Below are 21,754 nucleotides of genomic sequence, written 5' to 3' on the forward strand. Positions count from 1 at the left end.
AGAGTTTACAAGCATCACTGATTAGTACAATGAGAGAGAAGTATGGAGATTTGCAAGATTCTAGAACAGGAAACAGAAGCAGAAAAAATGAGAAAAAAAAATTACAAAATGAGAATTACTTAGTAATGATGTAATAAGAAATTAAGTATATATGACAACTTACTGAAATTATTATAAATTATTGCCACATTATTTTAATAAGCTTATTATTTAAAATATGTTGCAGATGATTCATACTTTCAGAACATATTGATAACAACTGTTGATAAATAGACTATAGTTATCAGAATTCAAAATATGAAAGACAGAAAACCTTAGGGAGAAAGAATCATCAAAAGAGTAAAATTATTTCCTCTTCATGTAATAATGAGAACTGGAGAACTAACACTCACAATATTAACTATTATAATTGTGAAATATAAATTATTATTCTGAGAGGCAACTATTTCAAACATTTTAGATGTTGCAGAACTTAATGTGCAAATATTTCAGGCCTGGCACAATGGTCTAGTGGTTAAATCCTTGCCTTACACTTACTGGGATCCCATTTGGCTGCCTGTTTATGTCCCAGCTACTCTATTTCCCATCCACCTCCTTGACTGTGGCCTAGGAAAGCAATGGAGGCTGGCCCAAACCCTCAGGACCCTGCACCTGTGCAGGAGACCAGAATGAAGCTCCTGGCTTTGGATTGGCTCCAGCCCTGGCCTTTGCAGCCACTAGGGTAGTGAACCATCTCCTCTTATTTTTATTTATTTATTTATTTATTTATTTATTTATTTATTTATTTATTATAGAGATGGATGAAGTATTTTAAGTCGGAAAACATAAGAAACATACAGAAAGAAGGAGAGACACAGAGAAAAACCTTTCATCCACCGGTTCACTCCTCAAGTGGCTACAATGATCAGAACTGAGCCCATCTGTAACCAGGAGACAGGAGCTTCCAGGTCTCTCACGTAGGTGCATGGGTAATCCCGGGCTGCTTTCCCAGGTCTCATTATTACATGAAGAGGAAATAAATTCCCAGGTGAATGGAAAGTAGAGCAACTGGTCATGTACGATTGTCTAAATGGGGATTCCAGAGCTTGAAGGTGGAGGATTAACCAATTCAGCCATAGCACTGTGTGCAAAATTCAATACTTTTTAAAGTAACAAGTTCATGGATGAAATATTTAAAATTAGAAAACCTAAGTAATATTTAAATTGGGTTTCAACATCTTATGTATAAATCACCTGCCTCAATATACACTTTGTGGTAATCCCAAATTAAGTATTTTGCATAAATTCATAACTTGAAACATTAAATCTCAGCATGTATAGAAATAAAAAAACTTGTAAATCTAAAAATCACAATGTAGATTAAGTAATAATAACTATAAATAACTTTAGTACCAACCTTCACATTGCACTTAGTATTTCCAAAGCTAGTAACTAAAAATAAATCTATAACATTTATGTTTTCAGACTATTCCAAAAATAAAAAACAAGAACTTAATATTTGAGAAATACCTAGGGAAACACCAGCAGCAGTATCAACTGAAAAAATATATATACACTCCATTAAATTGTCAATTCTGTGTGCACTCTCCTTGGCTTAATCATTCAATAAATTTGTACAGCATTATAAATAGGATTTTTAAAATGAGCAAGCTCTGATTTCATGGTCACTACAGTTTCAATTTGCTGGTAAATATGACTATGGTAAACATATACACACCACACATGCACACACATGATAAATGACACATGACCATCCAGAATGGAATTGTATTTACCCAAGGAGATCAAGAAAAGCTTAGTCAAAAAGTGATACCTGGAATAGGGCAAAGGAAAAGCATCTGGAAAGAATAAGGAAAAGTTGGATGTGATACAAGATTATATTTAGAGAGGCTGGTGCAATGGCTCAACAGGCTAATCCTCCACCGCAAATGTCAGCACTCCATATGGGTGCCAATTCATGTCCAGATACTCCACTTCCAATCCAGCTCTCAGCTTATGGCCTTGGAAAATAGTAGAGGATGGCCAAAAGCCTTGGGACTATGCACCTGCTCGAGCCTGGAAGAAGGTCCTGGCTTCAGATTCACTCAGTTCCAGTTATTGTGGGCAATTAGCAAGCCATAGCTTAATGGGTGTCTGTGTCTATATATCCATATATATCTCTTTATAGACACACACACATATATGTTTAAGATTTATTTCTTTTTATTGCAACGTGAGATATACAGAGGAAGAGAGACAGAGAGCAAGATCTTCTGTCTGCTGATTCACCACCCCCCGCCCCAGTGGCACAACAGCTAGAGCTGAATCAATCAAAAGCCAGGAGCCTGATGTCTCTTCCGGGTCTCCCACATGGGTGCAGGGTCGCAAGGCCTTGAGCCGTCTTTGACTGACTTTTCTTATTTTTCATGATACAGTTCCATAGGATCAGAAATATCCCCTTCCATGGTCTCCACTTATTCTCCCTCCAACATCATTTTCCCTTGTTATTACAGCAACAGTCACAAATTCACCATTCTATTTAATGTTTTTCTCCAAAACCTCAAGGCATATAATTAATACATTAACTTTGCTATAATTATTTTAAATTTTAACAGGAGGAGGAGAACAATTATCTGGTTTATAAACACCATCGGGTTCTATTTATTACATTCTTCCAAATATACCAGAAATTTATTTTCCATAATTAGAAAAACTTAACAATGTAAACAGTATGGAGGGTAATTCTTTTCTTCACTTCTGAGTTTTTATATTCTACTCTGAAATCAAATTTATTCTGGTTTCTCCTGACATATTTAACTGAATCTCAAGAACTCTGTCAAACTGAATTATATTATCTTTTGTAGTTCCCTGGTCCTCTATGCTTGTACATTCACAGTTTTAAGCATTTAAAAACTGTAGGATAAAACAATTTTTTTTTCACCATGCAGTCTCTAACAGTCTTAAAACACTGAAAACATAATTTCATGTTCTATACACAAAAATCTACTCATCTATTCAGCTTTTACTTCAGTTATCTATCATGGTGATGCACTTCGTTGGAAGTAAGAATGTAACTCAGTTCATAGTTCCCTTTCATTTGACTGCCAGGTGGCAGATGATGAAAGGGGGTAGTTAGGAGCAGTGTGGACTGCCTTTAAAAGTTGGCAATCAAAACGTAGTCAGGCTTTCGGCCTGCTCATATAGTGGGAGTTGGGCCGGGGAGTACCAGCAGGGACCTGGCTTGCCTGACCTGGGTCCTTTGGCCTGCTTGAGGTGTTGGGCCGGTGAGCTCTAGCAGCACTCTCATGGGGGCTTGAGGGTGCCGGATTGCAAGATATCCGGGGAATGGCACAGGTGGGGGTGTATGGGGACCTGAGGGCTCATGTCCAGGTGAGGGATGACCTCTGAGGAACTTGCATTGGCAAGGCTACTGTTCTTACAGATCTGAGCCTCCTCAGTGGCTTAGAGCAGTGGATGGAATACCCAGACGCACATAGAAGATATAGTAGTCCAATGGGGCCCGCAGAGGACAGATTGCCCAGGGAAGCAGGTGAGAAGATGTGTGGGAGAGAAGACTACTGAGGGAGTATGTTGCAAGTAAGGAATGACTACTAAGGGACTTCCATCAACAAGGCCACTGAACTTGCAGGTACGCAAGGAGGCTGAGGGTTTGGAGGGGTAAATGGAAGACCTTTATGTGTCAGACCGATGTACCCGCCCACGTGGGAGACCTGAGCTTGGCTAGTTAGCATTAACCACCACCGACCACCACTCACTTGGACGTTCTAAAGCTAGGGCTGTAGTCCTACCTGGCAGGGTTAGATCACAGTCAGAGTTGGAACAGGGGATGGATAATGTTAGGCTGGGCCCTGACACTAACCAATACTTGAGAAAATTGTGTTTAGGGGCACATTCCTTGGGAGATAATGTGGATCTATCCCTTTGGAACTGCAATTTCTACTGTTTTACTTAAGATTTAGGTGTGGTGACAGGCTGAGCTAGCCATAACCATGGTCTCCTCCAACACTCATGGGTACTGCAATTGAATGCAGGCTGGGGTGGTCCAGGCTGCAGCACCCACAGGCACTCAAAAGAATAAAGAACTTGGGAAAATCCCCAGGTGGGCCATAGTTACCTCTTATGAGGATTTGATTCATGCCTGGGTGTAGTCAAGCAGGGCAAAGTAGTTGGAAGTGTGTGGGCTGGTTTTGAAAGGGGGCAAATTGGGCAGGATTGGCTTAAACCTTACCACAATGGCATGTGCAGGAGCCAGGCTGGAGTGCAGACCATGATGAGCTAGGCCCTACACCCACCATAGGGGTGGGCTGACACAGTCCATGCCAACAGCAAAGGTCAAAATGGGGAATGGGCTATGCCGAGGTGGGTCAGAGCAACCACTGGCTTAAGATTTGGGACTAGGAACAGGCATGGTTAGGAAGCTAAGGGGGAAGCTCTGACTGGGTTGGGTTTCCTACTGGTGAGAGCCAGGATGCGGGCATCGATCTGGGTGGGACATGGCTGCAGTGTCCTTCAGCATGCCTGTGGACTGGCTTTGGGGTGAGCCAGACTGGACTAGACTCCAGTACCTACTGGTTCTCATGAAAGTAAAAGTAGGTGTAGGATGGGGGTGGACTAGGTCTCGTCTCCCACTGGATCACCCAAGAGTTGTGTCCAGGTGTCAACCAGGTGTAGCTGGGGTGTAACACCCAAGAGTAAAAACCAGAATGAGTGTGGGCCAGTTGGGCAAGGACACCATTCCTACCAGGACAAGAGGTAGATAAAGTTAGCCCAGGCCAAGGACCCACCAATGTGCATGAGATTTGCCACTGGGAAGAGACCTGATAGAGGAGCTTGGATAACTCCTCTGTCATGATGCAGTCCCTACAGGTGAATGCAAGAACCAAGGCAAGGAGCAGCCCAGACTAGGTGAGGTTACAGTACCCACTGGCATATGTGTGGGTCAGGTCTGCAGGCAGGCCAGGCTAGGCCAATTCATAACATCCACTGGCAGATCTGAGAGCCAAGACAGTACAGGACAGTCAGTCCACATTAGGGCCAGGACTGAGGGCTAGCTGGGCCAGGTTAGGCTGTAACACTCACCAACATGAGCTGGAATTAGGTGCAGGCTACAGCACCTGCCAAAAAACGCCTAATGGAGTCAGGCCATGCCAGAGTAGGCTGCAGTACCCACATGTGAGACCTGGGAGGAGCACAAGCCTGGTAGGCGGGGCCATTGCTCTGAATAGTGAATGTGAGAGTTAGGAATGGGAGAATACCAGGGCTGCAACACCTATTGCCCTGAATGTGAATTGGGTTAGCGAGAGAGAGATCCACTGAAACCATTAGTGCATGCATGAGCCAGAGTTAAGTGCCAGCATTAGCTGGCAAGTGCTGGGACCAGGGGCAAATCCTGTCAAGCTAGACTGCAGAACCACCTGCAGAGTACAATATTCAGAATTGGGAACAGGTCCAGTAGGGAAACTGTGGGCACCTCTTTGATGGCCCTAAATCTCACTGGTGAGCATGAGAGCAAGAGCTGAGGAGGGCCTGGCTAGACAGGCTGTGGCACCTTCAGTGACATCAGTGTGAGCTGGATAGTGAGGTTGGTTAGGTTGAATTAGGCTCCAGTGGCCACTGACATGTACAAGAGCTGAGTGGGATATGGGACAGACTGGACCATTCTGTTGCATATACTGTCATGTGTAGGAACTACGGCTAGGGAAGGGCTGTGTGTGGGTTATTGAGGATCACTCCAACTAGGCTGCAGTTTCTCCTGGAGTACAAGAGGGCCAAGTGTGTAGTGGGCTGGGTTTGGCTGGGCCGCTGCATCCATTGGTTTGCATAAGAGGTGGGACTGGAGACAGAACTGACCCAGGAATGGCAATTACCAGTGTGTGCATAGGCTGATGTGGGGGGACAGACTGAGCTGGACACTATACTGGCAAGCACACACAAGGCTCGATTCTGGGATCACCTCAGATGAGCTCTTTTTGGGCATCCCCCATGACTGAAGCACTAGACTCAGAACTCCATCAATGGGAAGGATCACAGGAACAGCAGACTGACTGTAGAGTGCATGTATCAGAACTGGACCACCTCAGTGGCTAACAAAGAATAGTGAACGGCATGTCAGATGCACATGAGGGATATGAAAACCCAGTGGGTCCTCCAGAGGACATCTGGTACCATAGCAGAGGATGCAGGGAAGAACAAATGGGACATCACCACCAGCCAAGGACAGACGCAAATATCTGGGTGAATGGAGAATCTAAAGTGGACTATGTTGACCAGTGGATCTTGGAAGCATTTCTTCATCTTTGGAATGGCAAGTGCCAGAGCATTTCAGAATTATCGAAACCACCTGAGCAGAACCACTGGAACATGCTCTACATCAGGGACCCTGGAATGATAGTTGGGTGGTCATTCCCCACCTCTGGGTGCTGAGCCAGTGGGAGGCTGGTTGCAGCTCCTCCCCTTATCTCTCTCTTTTCTCCCAGATACCGGAGGAAGAATTGGAAAATTTAGAAACAACGGTCTCACCCACTTTCCCCTAATCCTTGATCTTTCCCATCCTAATCAACTACGGAAACATGATAAAACTTTTTTTTTTAGTGCAGTGAGAATATAAGACCAAGAATGAACACAATGTTGACAACAGAAATCATTATCAAGTAAAAAAAAGAGGGAAGAGTAACAGCAAGAAATGACAGGAACACGAAGAGCTTAACCTAACCCAACAAACTCATTAGGAAACAAACAAAAAACAAATGCAATGATAAGGCAAAGTTTCCAAGAAATCAGTGAAAGGTGATCCTAATATGGAGGCAAAAACATTAAAACAACTCCAGTTGCTAAAACCATACACTTCAATGTGGATCCTTAGGTTTTAAAATGAGACTCTGGATGAACTCATATCATACTATCTATCCTTAACAGGCTATGAGCTCCATGATGTTTCTGTACTACAGGGCAAGTATGGTATCCCTACATCTAATAAGCTCCCAAGAAATATTTATTGAATGGAGAAATAAAGAAGAAAATAAATGATAGACTCTAGAATCCCAATTACAAATTCTATCACAAGTTTCCTGGCTGTCATTAGTACGTCAATGACTTTTAATTTTCTCTTTCAAAATCTTCTAGATAATGCTGCATGCATTCTTTTTGATGAGACCATGAGAATACTTAACAACCTCTATAAACATTTCTATTCAAAATTTAATAATTCTATTTAGCTTGAGTAAGTCTACACAATTTTCAACTTGTGACAAACAATGGGATGAAAGAATACTAACAAGTTTTCAAAGATCTAGAATGTGCAAAATCCCTGAGGCATCCATGTTTGGCACACTAGAGACAGGTGTAAGATTACAGATCTTTAGAACACAAAGTTCTTCTTAAAGCTAAGTTCTTGATTAAAGCAGCAGCGTGTCATTTTGAAATAAAATCCCTGGGTAAGTGCATGTTAAACATGGGCACTTAATTTTACTTACAACTGAAATATAATGCAGCCAAGATTTTTGGGTAATACATGGCAAGCTCATAAACCTCCTCAGGCAGCAGCAAATCTCCAAAGCTTGGACAGAAAGGGTAAAAGAATAGTAATTTATGGTAGGAATTACAAGCTAAGTAGAAGCTTTATATCACTGAATGTACTTTGTAAGAGATGATTGTTGCTTTTAACAACACAAAATAGTTTTATGTCCCATGTAACCATATGGTTTTATGGTTCCCCTTAAGCCACACAGTAATGAATGGCATTGTGATGATTTTCATGCTGTTAAGTGGACCATTAGTACTTGACTTGTGCCATTACACAGAATCTTAACAGTAACAAGTAAATAAACTTGCAAATCAGCACAGCATCATGTTCCTTGCACTATTGATTTTCTTGGCTTTCTCTGCATTCATTCACATTTAAGCTCAATTAAATGCAATGTTAATATTTTCAGGTTTTTCTGGACATGCCTTATTTCATAATTCATATAAATGTGAACAGAGACATTAGGCTTAGAAACAAATTTAACCGTTAAAAATAAAAACTGATGATCCAAACATATAAACTAGGTCTTATATTATTTCATTTATTCAGAAATTTTTGTACAAAATAATTTTAAATACCCAAAAGAAAAACTGAAGTAGTTTAAAGAATTCCTATATTTGCCAAACTCTGGCTTCCACATTAACATCTCATATTACTATACTTGTCACCATTAATGAACCGCACCTACGTTCCCCTAGTATTTTATCCAAACTACTTCTTTCTTCTTGACTTCTTCAAGTCTCTAGTAATCAACATTTTGTATTCAGATTGAGGTGTGTGTTAGTGCATTATTTCATATGAGGAAGAATATTTAACATATGTTTGCCTTATTTCACTTAATATGACTGGCACTAGTTGAATTCATACTGTTGCAAATGGCAGAATTCCATTTTTAGTGTTAAATAGCATTCCATCATATGTATGCACCACATTTTCTTTATCCATTCATCTGATGACAGACGTGTTGGTTGATTCTACATCTTCGCAATTTCCATGTTTAAATAATTAAGTGCATTTCACATAAGCTGTCAAAATTGTTGACTGAGTGCACATGACTGAATAAAAATATGAAGAAAATTAAAATTACACCAAAATGTTGAGAGCTACGCGTGCATTTATATTTGTGGCAGCAATACGGACAATACCCACCATGTGGGAATAGCCTATTGTGCCTCAATAGATAAATGGATAAAGACAAATGATACAGGTACAAAATGCAATACAACGTTGGCCATACAAAGGCTGAACCCTATCAGTTGCAATAATGAGTAAAACACACTAGTCATATAAAGAAAGTGCTACCACCTCACTTGCACGTAGATTCTAAAATTTTAATTTCCTAGAAGTTGCCTGAGGAAGTGGCAGCAAACAAGGTCAAATGAAAGAAGGGGGACTAGGCAATACATAGAATACACTTAAGAGGAAACAGTCCTGAAATTCTACGGTACAGCAGAGCGACTGTAAGTAACCGTAATTTATCATGCATTTCAGAACAGCTGGGCTAAGATTTCTAATGTCTCACCACAAAGAAATGACATATACTTGAGGTGATGAATGTGAGAATTACTGTAATTAGGTCAATACAAAATGTATGGATGTGTACTACTGTATTAAAATTTCACAGAATACACAAGTACAATTAAAAACTCCCTAAACATCAAGTCTTTAAAAACAGGGAATAACTCAAATAAATGGATTGTTTAAATGTGAAAAGGAGTTGGCTAAGCAGTTTTCCCAAGTCTTAAAATTGGCTAATGCACATATAAAAGATGCTCAAAATATTGTAGCAGCAACTTTCATCATCTCCTTCACTCGCACAATATAAATATATACTGGTTGATAAGAATGTGGAGAAAAGTAAATCCTTGCACCCATTGGTGAGAATGTAAAACAACCTAAGACAACTAAAACATAAAGCAGAATGAGGACAGCTACAATAACAAATGAAGCTGGTAAAATTGGATAATTATGACACAAGATTCCTACCTTGTACCTTTCACAAAAAATCAACATAAAATGGATCAAGGATCTAAATCTATGACCCAATATCACTAAATTACTAAAGGAAAAACTGAGTAAACTATATGATAATGGCATTAGATGGAAATTTCTCAGAAAACACAAAAGAAGCACAGGAATAAAACCAAATATAGACCAATTTGCTTTCACCAAGCTAAGAAGCTGCTGTACTACAAAGGAAGCATTTAGGAAAGTGAAGGGGAAACTGACAGAATGAGAGAAAGTAATTACAAAATATAAAATGAAAAACAATATCCACAAGGAATAAAGAGTTCCAGGAACTCAACAACAAAACAATCCTGTTAAGAAGCTGGCAAAGGATGTGGGCAGGGTGGAAAATATCACTATGTTCTTTTTCTTTTTAAATATTTATTTCTTTTCATTGGAAAGAGATTTACAGAGGGGAGAGACAGAAAAGATCTCCTATTTGCTAGTGCACTCACACAAATGATTGCAACAGCTGGTGCTGAGCCGATCTGAAGCAAGGAACCAGAAGCCTCTTGAGGGTAAACCACATAGTTGTAGGGTTGCAAGGCTTTGAAGCACCCTCCACTGCTTTCCCAGGCCACAAGCTGGATGCAAGTGGAGCATCCAGGACATGAACCAGTGCCCATATGTGATGCTACTGATTAGCTAACTGATTCTCTGCACTGGCCCCTGACTATGTTCTTACATAGTTGAATACCTGAAATGTGCACACCATATATAAATAAAAACAGCAGGAAGACTCTCAAAAAATTAAAAATAGCAATACCACAAAAATGAAGCAATTGCACTTCTGGGCATCCACCTGAAGTTATAAAGTAAAAGAGACTGGTGGGATAGCCTGGTTGTGAAAGTCCTTGCCATACATGTACCAGGATCCCATGTGGGCACTGGTTTGTGTCCAGCTGCTCCATTTCTATCTGGGCTCTCTGCTTGTGGCCTGGGAAAGCAGCAGAGAATGGCCTACTGCCCTGGAACTGAACACCCGCACGAGAGACCTGGAAGAAACTCCCTGCTGCAGATCGGCTCAGCTCCGGCCATTTCAGTCACTTGGGGAGTGAAGCAGCTGACAGAAGAGCTTTGTCTCTCCTCTCTGCAAATTTAAAAAATTTAAAAAAAATTGCAAATCGAAGAGACACTTAGCAGTTCTATTTACTGCAGCAATATTTAGAATAGATGCAAAAAGCAGAAAAAATATCTACCAATAAGAGCACGGGGAAAATGAAGCGTATATATGAATATGTATGTATATATATATTCAAGTCTTGAAGTCTGCTGTACAATATCCTGCCCAGTGAACACTGAATTGCACAATTAAAAATAGTTAAGATGGCATATCTCACGCCAAAAGTCCTTATTTCATTAAATAAAACAAAAATACAGGAAAATTGGCAATCAATTTCAGTATTAAAAATCTGGCATAAAATTATCCATCACCCTCCAGGATGCTGTTTAGAAACAGACACTCCTACTTTAGATGAAGAAAATAAAAAACTGCTTCTAGGAATCAGACACTTACAGCACCAATGCAAAGTGTTTACAAAGTTTGTTCATTTCAACACTGCAATTATAACTCAATATTGGAATTATTTTTAAATAATGATTTACAAATAATTTTTAAATAATAATAAGCAATAATTATTTAAAACAAGCATTAGATTTCATTCAAGGGCTCAGTGCAACAGTCTAGTGGCTAAAGTCCTCTCCTTGCAAGTGCCAGGATCCCATATTACGCCGGTTCTAATCCTAGTGGCCCAGCTTCCCATTCAGCCTCCTCCTGCTTGTGGCCTGAAAAAGCAGTTGGGGTTTGACCAAAGCCTAGGGACCCTGCACCTTCGTGGGAGACTCAGAAGAGGCTCCAGACTCCTGGCTTTGGATCAGCTCAGCTCCGACCAGTGTGGCTGCTTGGGGGGTGAATCAGCAGATGGAAGCTCTTCCTCTCTGTCTCTCCTCCTCTCTATATATAGCTGACTCAGCAATAAAAATAAACAAGTCTTTTTAAAAAAAAACCCTAATTCAAAACTGGACATAAAATAAATGTATAAAGTTTTTTTTTAATGGAACTAAAATTAGGTTTAATCAGCTGGTATTTGTGTATAAGGTTTTGCTGTAAACACAAGAATGTCAGGCAAGCACAGTGGCACGGTGGATAAAGCAACCACCCGTGTCACTGGCACCCTATACAGGCTGTTAGCAGTCCGGAATGCTCCACATGTCACCCAGATCCCTGCTGATGCGGGAGAGGACAGAGCATTTAAGCACCAGCATCCAAATCAAGCAGGAGGGACTCAATCCACTCTCTGCATCTATGCCAGACACCCTGCTTTTCAAATTATATTTTTGAAACAGAATATTCTATTTTCTTAAATATTTTCTCTGTGCCAATACAGCATCTTTGCCCAAGATTTACGCAGTTTCATCTTGTAAAATATTAATTCCTTCATGCAAAATATCAAGTAGCCAACAGTTAAGTAGGTGAACAAGTATGAACATATGTTCTCATAAACGAATATAATGGAGCCTACATGCTGGGAACTGAAGATATGCTGCACTACCGATCTCTATTACAGCAAAGGCTCCCAATGTAACAGCTAAATACACTATGACAAGATGATACTAATTCACTATCTTGGTTCATACCTACAATGCTATGATGCACTTCAATAGCAGAATGTTAAACCTGTAACTGTTACTAAAAGACTACGCTACTATAATAATAGAGGGGGGTTTGGGAGAGGAAAATGGATGAAAAGAGAGAATCCCCATAGCTACAAAGGCATATAATGGAAAATAATAACAAAAAATTTTAAAAAGTTAAAGATAGTAATATAGAAACATGGAGGAGAATTTCTTTTACATTTTTAAAATCCCAAATATCTCTAAGTCAATAAAAAAATTGTTTCTAATGTGTAACTTAAAAATAAGTATTTGGGCCCAGCGTCGTGATCTAGTGGCTTAAGTCCTCACCTTGAACATGCCGGGATCCCATATGGTTGCCGGTTCTAATCCTGGCAGCTCCACTTCCCATCCAGCTCCCTACTTGTGTCCTGGGAAAACAGTCGAGGACGGCCCAAAGCCTTGGGACCCTGCACCCGTGTGGGAGACCTGGAAGAAGTTCCTGGATCCTGGTTCGGACCGGCATAGCACTGGCAGTTGCGCTCACTTGGGGATGGAAGATCTTCCTCTTTGTCTCTCCTCCTCTCTGTATATCTGACTTTCCAATAAATAAATAAATCTTTAAAAATAAATATTCAAGGGTGGGAGCAGGTTAAGCTGTCTATAGTGCCGAATCCACTACGGGGAACTTCAAATCCCGCTGGTTCCACTTCAGAGCCAGCTTCCTGCTAATGTAATGGCCCAAGTAAAAGGCCAACGCACCGAACATGACCCAAGTGCTTGGGTCCCTGCTACCCACATATTGATTGGATCTTGCCTGTACCAGCTCATGCCAATGAGAACAAAGGTGAGTGAACCAGCAGATGGAAGAACTTTCTGTTTCTTCCTTTTTTTTTTTTTTCCTGCTGAGCAACTATATACAAGCTGTACAAATGAAAAAAAAATTAACAGAAATTTCTTATGTTTAAGAACTCGACTTGGCTCTGGCATGGTAACCTAGTGGCTAAAGTCCTCACCTTACATGCATCATGTTCCCATATGCGCACAGGTTCATATTCCAGCTGCTCCACTTCCCATCCAGCTACCGGATTGTGGCCTGGGAAAACAGTAGAGGACAGCCCAAAGTCTTGGGACCCTACAATGCGTGGGAGACCTGGAAGAAGTTCCTGGATCCTGATCAATTCAGCTCCAGCTGTTGCAGCCACTTGGGGAGTGAACCAGCAAATGGAAGACTTTTGTCTCTGTCTCTCCTCTTTGTAATTCTGACTTTCCAATAAAAGTAAATGAATTTGACACATATAGGAAATAAAGAACACTTAAAAAACCAATACAATGAAAAATCTGTGATACATACATGGATTGATATCATATATTCATAAATATATAAAGAGGATGGAATTCCAGGGCTATTGCAGAGGGATGAATTTCAGCGGGATAGTAGATCACCTGAGTTGAAGTATGGATATGCTTTGACAGAAGTAGATGATATTACAAGAAAGGAGGTAGCAAAATAAAGCTTAGCTATAAGGAATAAGATGGACTACAAACAACCTTAAATCAAGTTTCTTTGTACAGTACCCAACATAGAACATGGAAAACAAATCATTTTGGATTTAAATCTTAACTGGTAATTCAATTCCACATATATTCATATTGTAATACCATATAATCATGGTATCATTTAGAATAAATTTAGTCTCCATAGCGTGATGCCTGACATATTCTCAATGACTGATGGATAGCACTGGTTGTTATTAATAAGACAAAGTCCTTTAGGATTATTCCAATAAAACATGTGCCAGAGGCCAAGATATCATGAATTAGCAAATTGGTGGATGATAGTCAAGAAGTTGGAGATCACAACAATATACTGATCAATTTTTCATGTACTTTAGCAAGCTGCAAATAATGTGAATACAAATATAAGTAATATGTTTTCATATTAATTTTTATATTTTTACATTAACTCAAGAAAACTACTTTGGAAGAAAACATCAGTAATAAAAATAATGTAAAATTTCCTAAACTAACATTTACTAACAGATAGGAGTTTAAATATTAATATTAAATATTACTGGGTTCATGGCAAAAGGGAGACCAAAAAATAGTATCAAATAAGTAAATATACAATAAGCTACAAAGTACTAAGTATTATGGGAGAAATTACAATAGGAAAAAGTATGGGGGGACAGGAAGATGAGTGAGAAGGGCTGCACGTTTCAACAGGACCCTCTAGGGAGTCTCACACAGAAGACTGGATTAGCGTGAGGAGTCCAAGGTAAGGGAACAGAGCATTCCTCTGGAGTAAATTCCAAATCTTTCTGACTGTAAAGTTCCATTTTAAAAAATTGAAGAAAATAGTTTGGAGAATCTATTCTCTCTGGAAACCAAGAGACTTCAGAAACATACAAGCACAGTAAGAAAATGTCAACTGAGTATCCAAAGAGCCTATTGACTCTGTACCTTTTGCATCTATAGAAATCTGAAAATGTTCACAAAACTATGAGAATGAATTTATTAATGAACTAACGAATGTATTAATGAATATAATTGAAAATTTACAATTAGCTCTTCTTATTAGCTTCTTAGTATCTACATATTTTTCAAAACAAAAGGCAAAAACAAAAAAAAGAAACCTTGAAATGTTATTAATCTTCATTAATATCATATAAAGATACAGGGAGCTTTTTCTTATGTCGACCTATCACAATATCCCAGATCCACCAAAATTTTGGAAAGGGAAGATGGGAAACTAAATTAAATGAATTTGGTAGCAATTACTAACATGACCTCAACTACTAATTCAACAATACATCAATTTCATTTTTAATCCTGTGACAAAAACTTGCTAACATTCTAATGTAGTAAAAGCCAGGATTTTTTTTTTAAATCAGGTTTTAATTAATTTCCTCAGAAAACAAATTTACTGCTGGCAGGAGGCTGGCTCTGGATCCAGTGCCTATCTCCTCTAGTCCTATTACATATTGATTGCTAACACAGCCCATAAAGCTAAAGAGTAGTTTATGTAAGTACACTGTACATCACCAACACAGTGAATGAATTTTGTAAAGCTCAACAATAAAGCAACCACAGGCATGCACAGGTTTATGTGCATGTATGTACATGTGTATATGCGTGTTTCCCTTTGTATGTGTGTGTGTGTGCATATGACAGAAGCAGCAAATAACACCAAACACTAAACATAATGTTTGATATATAAATCTCTCATGACCAAAGTTCAGCATATTAATACTGAGAAAGTGCACACTTACCACCTGACCATTGTGCGGGTTCTTATGCGCATATGGAGGACCACGGATATGATTCCACATCTGGCCAGAAGTCATAGCAAAAACTATACACTGAAAAACAAGGTTCAATTTTCAACATATAAGTGAAAGAATACCAGACTTTTACACTTTTAACAGTGTCATCATGAAACTAGAATTAAGAATCATTTATCAGATGATCCACAAGACTTTTCTTTGGCATACTAACTTGGGCTGCACATGTCGCTGATTTTCCCTGAATCTCAGCTTACAATTATATAAAAGCTGGTTACTAATTCAGAAGAAGAGGTACGTTAGCGATGGAAACTGGCTAACTTCCAGTATCTGCATGAGACAGATTAGGTGATACTGTGTTCTACCCTGATCCAGCCAGAAGCAGAGAGGAAAGGCCTGATGTCTTAGTGGAAGTTAGAATCCAAGGGAATTTACTTTCTAGATCCACCTAACTTTGTTCGTGTGTAAGACTGGATCACCAAGAATCAATAGTCACGGTGCATATAGCACTTAGATCTATAGAAGTAGTCAAAGTTTTTCAACAAAGTACATGGCATAATACATTCACAAATTGGAGATGAAAGAAATCACATAAAAACAAGCCAAGCATATTCCAGAGATATTATTTATACTTCTGCTATGCTGCAGCTGTTACAGGGGGAATCCTATATTTGGAAAACTAATTTCTAAGATCTAAGGCATTACAAGGAAGTTAAGGGAGAAAAATGCATGAGACAGAAGTTAGAGTTCAATCATGAGAATATACAAGTAAGCAAGCTTTTCTCCGACAACGTTAATGTTTTCATTTAATGCTTAAAATTCACAATTCCACGTCTTTTGTAAATATAGTTCACAGGTGAGAGATGAAATGCACTTATTCTCATATGAATCTCTACCATTCTTTAAAAAGAATTATTTCTTTTCATTGAAAAGTCAGGTTTAGAGAGGAGGAGGAACAGAAAGATCTTCCACCCTCCAGTTCTCTCTCCAAATGGCTGCAATGGACATAGCTGAGGTGCGCAGGAGTCAGGAGCTTCTTCCTGGTCTCCCACATGGAAGCAGGCTCTTAGATACTTGAGCCATCCTGCATGCAAGCAGGGAGCTGGATGGGAGGTGGAATAGAAGAGACAGAAACTAGCACCCAAATGGGATGCTGGCACTTGGAAATGGAGAATTAGTCACATAAGCCATAGCACTGGACCTTCCATCATTTTTTTTAACACCATGATTACCCCTTAAATCACCTCACTTGACCCAGTTGAACTTACAAGCCTGAGTCTGTCTTAATACAGGTTAATACAATCGCATCATGGGGTTCTTCATGATATTAACACCATGCAGTAATATTTACTTACATTGTAAGAAATATTTGTGCAAGTTCTTCAGCACTGTTCTTCTTCAATGACTGTCCTATTTCCTACCCTTTCACTTTCATTAAAATTTGCTCGTTGACAGCTTCCACTAACCATCAAACAAACTAAAATAGGGGGAGTTTCTAAGAATCTGCCTGGGGTAGAATGAACATTACATTGTTGAATTCCAACTTATTAAATTTGTTACACTCAATATTGTTTAGGCTTTAAAAATGTAATATTTGAGTTTCTGGCACAGGAGTTTTGCATATCTTTTATTAGACTGATTCAGGAGGGCTTTTGATATTCTGACAATGCATGAATGAAATTTCAGTATTTTTTTATTAAAGATTTACTGGTCTATTGGAATAGACACTGATTCACTCCCCAAATGGCCAGAGATCAATGCCAGATCGGAGGTAAGTCAGGAACAACTTCTACTGGGGTGTAGGGGCCCACAGCCTTGGTCCATCTCCCACTGTTTTCCCAAGGAACTTAGCAGGGAGTGGGTCAGAAGTGGAGTAGCTGGGACTTGATACGACTTTCATCACAGACGCAAGAATGCAGGTAGCAATTCAACCTGATTTGCCACAAGACTGACCCCTCAGCTTCTTTCCCATGGTACAGATAAAGAAAATTCATTTGCATAAACATGTTGTTCATTAGCCCTGCTGAATTTGACATTAAATATTTTTTTCATTTACAAAACTAGATCGCCACCTAATGAAAATTTTCATTTTTATAGTGCATTGCCCATAGACTTTACTAAAATGCATCATTTGTAATTTATTTATTTATTTATTTATTTTTATTGCAAAGTCAGATATACAGGAAGGAGGATAGACAGAGAGGAAGATCTTCCATCTGATGATTCACTCCCCAACGGACCACAATGGACAGTCCCGCACTGATCCAAAGCCAGGAGCCAGGAACCTGCTCTTCCAGGTCTCCCACATGGGTGCAGGGTCCCAAGGCTTTGGGCCATGCTTGACTACTTTCCCAGACCACAAGCAGGGAGCTGAATGGGGAGTGGAGCTGCCAGGATTAGAACTGGTGCTCATATGGGATCCCAAGGCATTCAAGGTGAGGACTTTAGCCGCCAGGCCACCGCGCTGCGCCCTCTTTATCTCAAGGATTCCCATTTGGTAACAAATCCAATGTGCAATCAATGCTTATTAAGGAAGCTTCCCATTATTTTTAATTGCCTAGCAGACTCTTAACCTATAAAATACCACATGCATGCATTATGAGATACATCATGAGTGTGAGATATTTTTAGTCCTCTTAACATAGAAACTCTCACATAGAAAAAAATTTTCACATAGAAGATCTTTATTGAAACAAACAGCTAATGTTACCATTTTATTTATCATGAATTTTTACTATATTGGTTATTATAATTCCATCCATAATCATGACAAGGGCTGGCCCATCATGTATCCATTTTCAAATATCCCTGTCAGATTTTTAAAATTATTCATTTATTTGAAAAGCAGACAAAAAAACAGAGTGGATAAACAGAGAAACAGGTACCATCCATTTGCCAGCACACCCCTACTGCCTGAAACTGTTGAGGCAGTGCTGTGCTGAGTCCTAAAGTGAAGAACTTCAGGTCTTCCAGCATGGTGGCACTGACCCCCTGACTAACGCTCACATAGTATGCATTAGCTGGAATCAGAAACAGAGCCACAAGGACACAAACTGAGGACTCTGACATCAATGAGGACATCCCAGGAGGTATATAACTGCCATATCAAATGCTCAACCCTGTCCCTGTTACATTATCAACTGAAAACTAATTTCTCTTCAGAACGTTCACAGCCTTTCTCCTTTTTCCCATTCATGAAGGAGTTTAGATAAAATGAATTGTTCTTCTTTTTATGTTTAGAAGAATCAGTTATTTTCCTACTTTAATACTTAGTAGAATAAGCAGATTTTCTCATTCTTCTGTTAGTTTGGTCAAACAGTGTAGATCTGCCCAATTTCCTTAATGCTAATCACTGCATTAGTGTGAGACCACCTTAATCCAGCAGAAGAATGCACTGTTTCCAGGGCTGCCTTACGACCCCGTCAACCTTCAGTCCACATCTGACTCACCTCAGCCACCGAAGCTTACCAAGGAAAAGCCTGATGGCTATTAAGTTATAACTTTTTTCAAAATGTATTTATTTAGCTCATCAGCTGAAAAGCAGAGTAGAGTGTTGAAGAGGGAAAGAGAGAGGAGTGAGAGAGGAGAGGGAGAAGAGAGAAAGAGGCAGGAGAGAGAGAAGGGAGAGATGAGGGGAGTTTTTCGATATTCTGGTTTTACTGTCCCGGATGGTTACAACGGCCAGGTCTGGGCCAATGAAAAACTAGGAACCAGATACACACAGGTCTCCGATGTAGGTACCACGGCCCTAAGCACTGCCTACCTAGGTATATTAGCACTAACCTGGCACTAAATTGAGATGGTGACATGGCAGGCTGATTTACTAACCAGCAGCATTTGGCCCCCTAAGTTGTAATGCTGAATTCACAAGGTTATAAAACTACTCCATATTGTTTCAGAGCAGCTTTCTAGATAAAGCTATTACCCATTCTTCACCAGCAAAAAGTCTAAATCTCAAGATTAGTAAAGTTTCTAAATCATAAATAACTGCACATACTTCTCTGTTCTGACAAAGAATTTAACATTGTAAGTTCAGATTTTCATATTCTATTAGAAACTGTTTTGTTTTGTTTTTGTTTGCTTTCTTTCTTTTTTTTCTTAAGCATTGGCTTTAGGGCAAAAATGAGACCAAACAGTAGGATGGAGAAAGCCAAGTAAAAATGCCACCAAGACATTGCTGCAATTAAGTCAAAGCATACCTCCAGACAATCTGTTTGGAAAGTATTGGTTCTCACCTGTAGGCAATTCTTTTAAAGTTCTAAAAACAACAAATTTTGCAAATACAGCAGTTTGGATGTATTTTGATCAGACCTTCCTCAGGAGGAAAGTAAGGTCCCCGAGGACAGGATTAACGTCTGAAGTGTTTGCTTGTTCGCTTTTTGTCCTAGTTTTGTAATCTACATGGATCTTCACGGTTCTGAATACACAAGAGGTGTTCACACTCTAAGTGAATGATTAATAAGCATGTGAGTAAAGAAAAACATGAATATACTGAAAAGATGAATAGGCCCAGCCCTGGACTACCCACAACTGATATAACTACCAACCAGTGTTCAAAACATCCTTAAACCTCACATTATTTACAATTTTCACTTGTTCAACAGGTATATATCAAGTGGTTTCTACATTCCAGGAACAATTCTAAACAGTAGGGACTATATGCAAAAGCCAAAACCAAAAACAAATCCAGGGGCCCGGCACAGTGGCCTAGCAGCTAAAGCCTTGAACGCACCAGGATTCCATAGGGGCACCAGTTCTAATCCTGGCAGCTCCACTCCCCATCCAGCTCCCTGCTTGTGGCCTAGGAAAGCAGTTGAGGATGGCCAAAAACCTTGGGACCCTGCACCCATGTGGGAGACCTGGAGGAAAGTTCCTGGCTCCTGGCTTTGGATCAGTGCAGGACTGTCCATTGCGGTCCCTTGGGGAGTGAATCATCAGATGGAAGATCTTCCTCTCTGTCCCTCCTCCACTCTGTATACCTGACTTTGCATTAAAAATAAAGCTTTTTTTAAAAAAAAATCCAGGTTTAAATTCCTACCTCACTGTAGTGTTTTCTACTACATTATCTTTTACAGAAGGAGGTGCTTCAACAATGAACTGAACATAGCAACCTGACTCCAGCTACATGTTTCTATAGTTTCTTGATGAATTAAGAACACCATTGGCCCAAAGTTGTCTTTCTTTCAGGCATCAACTGTCCCTGCTTTTCCGAACTAATCAACAACCCACACTTGGCTTCATGAACAATCAACATACACAAGTAGTGACGAGACTTTTTCTCCTTAGTAAGCAAGTGACCAGGAGGATCTATTTATTAGCTTCCCCCTCAATGCTTTTTGGTTTTTTTTTAAAGGAAAAAAAAAAAAAAACAGAACCAGGAAACTACACAGACCAGTTTTCTATGCTTTATATGCTGCAGATGTTCCCCTTCCCTGTTCTAAAGCAGTATGAGTAACTTTTTATCCAGTCTACACTTTATCATTTTTGTCTTGCCTATGAGTCATATACAACCTAAAGGAACACAACAAGGAAAAACAGAACAATGATCAGCCTTCTTATATTATCTGCATAGAAGTAGATACTTAAAAACCCAGTATTCCTAGGAGAGCACTTTTCAACAGATTCAATGGTAAGGATACAGTTGATAACTACACCTAGATCTTGTTTTTTCACTAAGAAATTAGCATGGAGATAATGCTTCATCAAAAGGCTTATTTTTTCATCAACTACTGTCTCTTCCATATATCTTTTTAGCTTATTTACTTATTTACTTATTACTAAAGAGGTTTGTCTCTATATATAATCCATTACTGTTTTAACTTCTGGGATTTCCTTTTACTGTGCAAAGTCAATGCTTTGAGAGTTTCTGCAAAGCAGATCACAGCATTTTGGCAAATTTATAAACGGATTTTCATTTCTAGAAGAAATATGGTATCAGTTATACTGAAAATATGAGGATCTGAATAACCAGAATAAATTAGAAATGAATAAACCCAGATTTCCAGGTTGTAAACACAGAATCAGTTTTGATGGTGGTAATGGTATTAACGATCATGATGACTTTTTCAGAAAATTCTGAAAAAAATTATTACATATTTGACCTTCATTCCTAAATGACTTAAAGATATCTGTGGGCCATCAACAGACAAGTAAAAGTCACCAGACAATTGTATTTATGTTATTGATGGAAGCTGAGAGCTTAAAATAAAAGTACTTTAATATTTTTTTACTTCAAAGTTTTATCATCACTGCAGAGTTTCAAACACATTGTTTCAAAACATGTCTGCTCTCTGCAGCCTGTTACCAATTCCTAAAAGGCTGCCACTGG

The 21,754-nt window shown here is 39.4% G+C and overlaps 1 protein-coding gene across 2 annotated transcripts in view; it reads right to left on the reverse strand.

Moving 5' to 3' along the window:
- TUSC3 (tumor suppressor candidate 3) overlaps positions 1–21,754 on the reverse strand; it is a 144,855-nt gene that overhangs the window by 37,578 nt on the left and 85,523 nt on the right. For both annotated transcript variants that reach the window (XM_040966221.1, XM_040966220.1), the window contains exon 6: positions 15,415–15,504. In XM_040966221.1, the coding sequence (XP_040822155.1) occupies positions 15,415–15,504 (90 nt within the window). The remainder of the gene's footprint in view (positions 1–15,414; positions 15,505–21,754) is intronic.

This window comes from Ochotona curzoniae, unplaced genomic scaffold, assembly GCF_017591425.1.
Source record: "Ochotona curzoniae isolate NIBS_2020 unplaced genomic scaffold, NIBS_Ocur_1.0 scaffold_4505, whole genome shotgun sequence".
In the NCBI taxonomy this organism is placed as follows: Eukaryota; Metazoa; Chordata; class Mammalia; order Lagomorpha; family Ochotonidae; genus Ochotona; species Ochotona curzoniae.